Below are 3,937 nucleotides of genomic sequence, written 5' to 3'. Positions count from 1 at the left end.
CTTTTTATCAAATAAAAAGATACATGCCCCATGTATTTGAATATAAGAAATGAAAATAAATAATATGTGGGAAACAAATAAGTAAAGAAAATAAAAAATATATATAAATGTGGAATTAAATGTAAAATTCCCCTGAAAACAGTGAAAACATAGTCTAGTAGTATATTTATATATTTGCTGTCTAATTTATTTACTAATTTATTTTCATATCTATTCATTTAAATAATGACTTAATTTCAAAACATACCGGCGTCGGCGCAGGGGATGGCCGGGTCCTGCTGCGGGCTGTAGTCGGCCATGGCCCTCACATAGAGCTAACAGCAGATAAAATCAGTTTATTATGATGACATGTCGTGTTTTAATGTGTGCATAAATGATGATTTACCATCGTCTGGTTGTGGACCGGCCTTTCTGTGATGGGAACGACCTTGAACATGATGGTGCCTTGTGACTTCGCTTGCTGATTAGTTGGAAAGAAACAACACGGATTAGTTAGCAATCACAAAATGGATAGAGAGCACTGCAAAACATGAACCTGACTGCACTTCAGAGACCATTGGCTTTTAAATAAATACATTTTTAAGACTGCTGAAGACTGTTAGCAGTCACAAAGAGATCGTGGCATTTTTTACAGCTGTAGAGGAGGGAAATGATAATTCTGTTTACGATAAATAAAATATATTTCACGGTCTCGTTTTAAAGTTAGTAACGAAGCAGAATCACGTACCACGACTTGGATAACTTGCTCAGGTTCCATCCCATCCACAGGAAAACCGTTCACCTCGATGATCCTGTCGCCCGCATGGAGCAGACCTACACACACACACACACACACACACACACACTTATCACATATTTAACATGTTTTTTTCATGTATTTTTTGGTTTGTTTTTGTTGTCCATTGATTAGAAAGTTTTTAAGCTCATTTTGTTTTTGTTGTATTTTTCTGAATTGTGTTGTGCTTCGTAAAAATAAATAAAAGAATAAAAAATAAAATAAATTCAGGTTTCAACTTTACATTTCCCCTAACACAGTTAACTTTAAAGTGTTTCTTGTGATCTGTGTGAAAGTCTCTGATTTTACCAAAAAATACTTATTTTTAAATTTACAGATACATGTAAAGGTAACAATAAATGATATGTATTTTAAAAAACTATTCTTAACCTTATATAATATAAAATATAACATAAATCAGGTAGAAAGTATAAAAAAGAGCAAAAATGTGCCTAATCAACAGGAAATATACGGTACACAATGATCTTTGGGAGCAGCCATATAAATAATTAAATAATTAAATAATTTTGCTCGAGACAATATTAAAGCCCAGATTTTAAAGTTTTTAAAAGGGTAGTACTCTCATAGTTGTGAGCCTGCCATATTACCAACATATCATAATTAAAATAAAATAACATGAAGTTCTAGTTAAAGCGCTATTATGCACTTTTACGATATTTTAGTTGATTGTTGAGTCTAAGTGTTTGGTTGATGGTGGGGCCGAATAATCTTTGTTTTTCGATGACTTGGGAACAAGAATCAACCAAATGTTGTAAGCTGTTGTTTTAATGACACAAAGCTCGGACATGTGCAGTAAATTGAGAATATAATCCTTGAGAGAAAAGGCTCACCGCTCCGATCAGCCAGCCCTCCGTGAATCACCCGAGCGACAAAAATCTCCCCTGTGATCTCGTTTCTCTTTATGGTCGCTCCCTGAAACAGAACAAACGAAAACACAGAGTAAATTACAGCTGCTGCACAGCAATCGATCAGGTGTGCATTCTGCATCACATGAGGTTTGAAATCACCACCTCAGACACAAAGGTTATGTCACTATCCCAGTGAGCTAAGTGCCAAGTGAGAAACCAGAGATGGCTTCACGCTATGACTAAGCCAACCACCAGGGGGCAGGATATCAGCTGTCTGTGCATGGAAAGCCAGATTTGTGCCTGATGAATGATTTGTTATGAATTTTCAAACTTTAGATGTTTGCTATAGCGCCACGACTATTGGCTCGTGTTTGCAGCTGAGGAAGTTTGGCATGGGACTGGACCTTTGTGTTTGGTTTATTTTTATGCATGGAAGTTGGATTTTTTTGGAGGCATAATAATAACATAGAGAAAGACGAGAGGGACCTAATGAAACAGCTGTAACGTGGAGTAGAGGGCAAATCGAACCACAGAAATGAAGACAAACTGATGGAAATGAAGTCATGACAGGAAGAGAAGATTGGACGGTTTAATTCGTGACAAGAGCAACGACACAGATGAATGCTGATGAAGTCCTTGTGATGAAATGGTCGACAACACGGAAGAAAACGGCGAGAAATGGAAAAAGTAAAAGTCAGCTACCACTGTGTTTGTTTGCAGGTCAGTCACTCTGCGGAGACGGCTTGAAAGGACCCAAGAAGTCCACTCTTTGGACACTCTTCTTCTGCTCTCATGTCGCCTTCTTCCTCCTCTTCTTTCGTTGGTTTGAGCGACTTCCTTTCACGGCAGGCGAGGTCTCATCCTGCAGCCCGTTGGTCAGAAGGTGCTTGGATGCTTGATGCTTGGCGTTCTTCTTCTGGGGCGTAGGGGAGTTCTTTGTCTTTGGGGTGGTTCGAGGTGACCCGCGGCAGGACACGGACAGACAACTGGTCCCCTGAGAGGTGGAGGGAGCATCTAGGGAGCTGCTGAGGGACGAGGACGAGGAGGAAGGAAGCGAGGGGATAGAACATCTGGATTGGTGCGTCAGGGACGGACGCTGACCTCGGTTCTTCGGGCTTTTCTTGGGCGTGCCGTCTAGCTCAGGGGGTTTTGGGGCTTTGGTGTCTGTCCTGGTGGTGAGGAGCGTCTGCAGGCGGTCCACCACCTGAGTGAGCAGCGCCAAAGCTTGGGAGTTGTCCTGCACCGTTTCGGACATGCGCTCGGTCGCCGCCGCCATCTTCTCCCCGAGGAGCTTGATGTCCTTAGTGCTGTTCTCCATGGAGCAGGCGGCCAAGTGCACTGTCGTCCGCAGCTCATCCAAGCTCTCCTGCTTGGCGAGCTCCACGGGCGGTATATCCACCATGCGGCGAGGACGCACGGGGCTCGGGGGAGCCGTGCGGATGCGAGGGCTTTGGTTTTGAAGCCTGGGAGGCTGGAGGTAGTCGTCTTCATTGGAATAGTAAGGCACAGTGAGACACGGGGGCGACATCGTCCACCGCCGCGCTGTGGGAAGTGACTTGCTGGACTCTCCTGCGTCCTCTTCGTCTCCGCTGCCCAGCTCTTCGATGATGTTGTCTCCAACGGAAAAAACAGATTATTAATCCATGAAAGCAGCGGTGATGATTGATGGAAGAAGATGGATGGTTTTGCACGGAGGAAGACGGATGACTTTCTTACCGATCAGAACGGAGCTGTAGACTGACGGCTCCGAGCGGTTCACACTTTGCTCCCAGAGAAGGTTGGAGTAACAAACTCGACACCGGCTCATCGGCTTGCTACAGCACATCTGACACTGAGTCATCGGCTTACAGCAGGGTGCAGGGTACGGCCGAGCCGCTGCCGCCTGACACAGTGGCTCAGTCGGCGGGTAGCTGCCTCTGCGAGCACTACACCAATCCTTTGAGTCCGGGCTCGAAGCAGCAGGACTCTGGACCCCGAACGCAGCGCCTCGGTGGAGCTTCTGCCGCGTCAGATACCTCAGGGTGTCCCAGTGACTGCGGATTCCCGCTCTGGAGGTTTTTGGGAAGGACGCACTCGGCAGCCCAGCTCTCTGGAGGTCACGGAGCTGTGAGACAACACAGTCACTCAAAGGCAGAGGGAAATGTTCAGTACTGGAAGTTGAGATTGAGAGCTGCTGCTGGAAAAATATATAATCTTTGATATGTGGGCAAGAACATTTTTGCAAGTGATGTTAAACGTATTGTTATTATCATTATTATTATTTATTATTATTATTATTGTTTTGTTGTTTTTT

General features: G+C 44.1%; 1 protein-coding gene across 1 annotated transcript; it reads right to left on the bottom strand.

Moving 5' to 3' along the window:
- Window positions 1-1,910: 1,910 nt before the first annotated feature.
- On the bottom strand, window positions 1,911-3,874 carry LOC121939002. Its single transcript, XM_042482154.1, has 2 exons — window positions 3,361-3,874; window positions 1,911-3,258 (listed from the first exon to the last, which is right to left on the bottom strand). The coding sequence occupies exons 1-2, from the start codon at window positions 3,482-3,484 to the stop codon at window positions 2,435-2,437; spliced, it is 948 nt and encodes a 315-aa protein (XP_042338088.1). The 5' UTR covers window positions 3,485-3,874; the 3' UTR covers window positions 1,911-2,434.
- Window positions 3,875-3,937: the final 63 nt, after the last annotated feature.

The sequence above is a fragment of the Plectropomus leopardus genome, unplaced genomic scaffold, assembly GCF_008729295.1.
Source record: "Plectropomus leopardus isolate mb unplaced genomic scaffold, YSFRI_Pleo_2.0 unplaced_scaffold3953, whole genome shotgun sequence".
Taxonomy (NCBI): Eukaryota; Metazoa; Chordata; class Actinopteri; order Perciformes; family Serranidae; genus Plectropomus; species Plectropomus leopardus.
The sequence above is the reverse complement of the archived record's forward strand: the minus strand, read 5'-3'. Positions and strand labels throughout refer to the sequence as shown.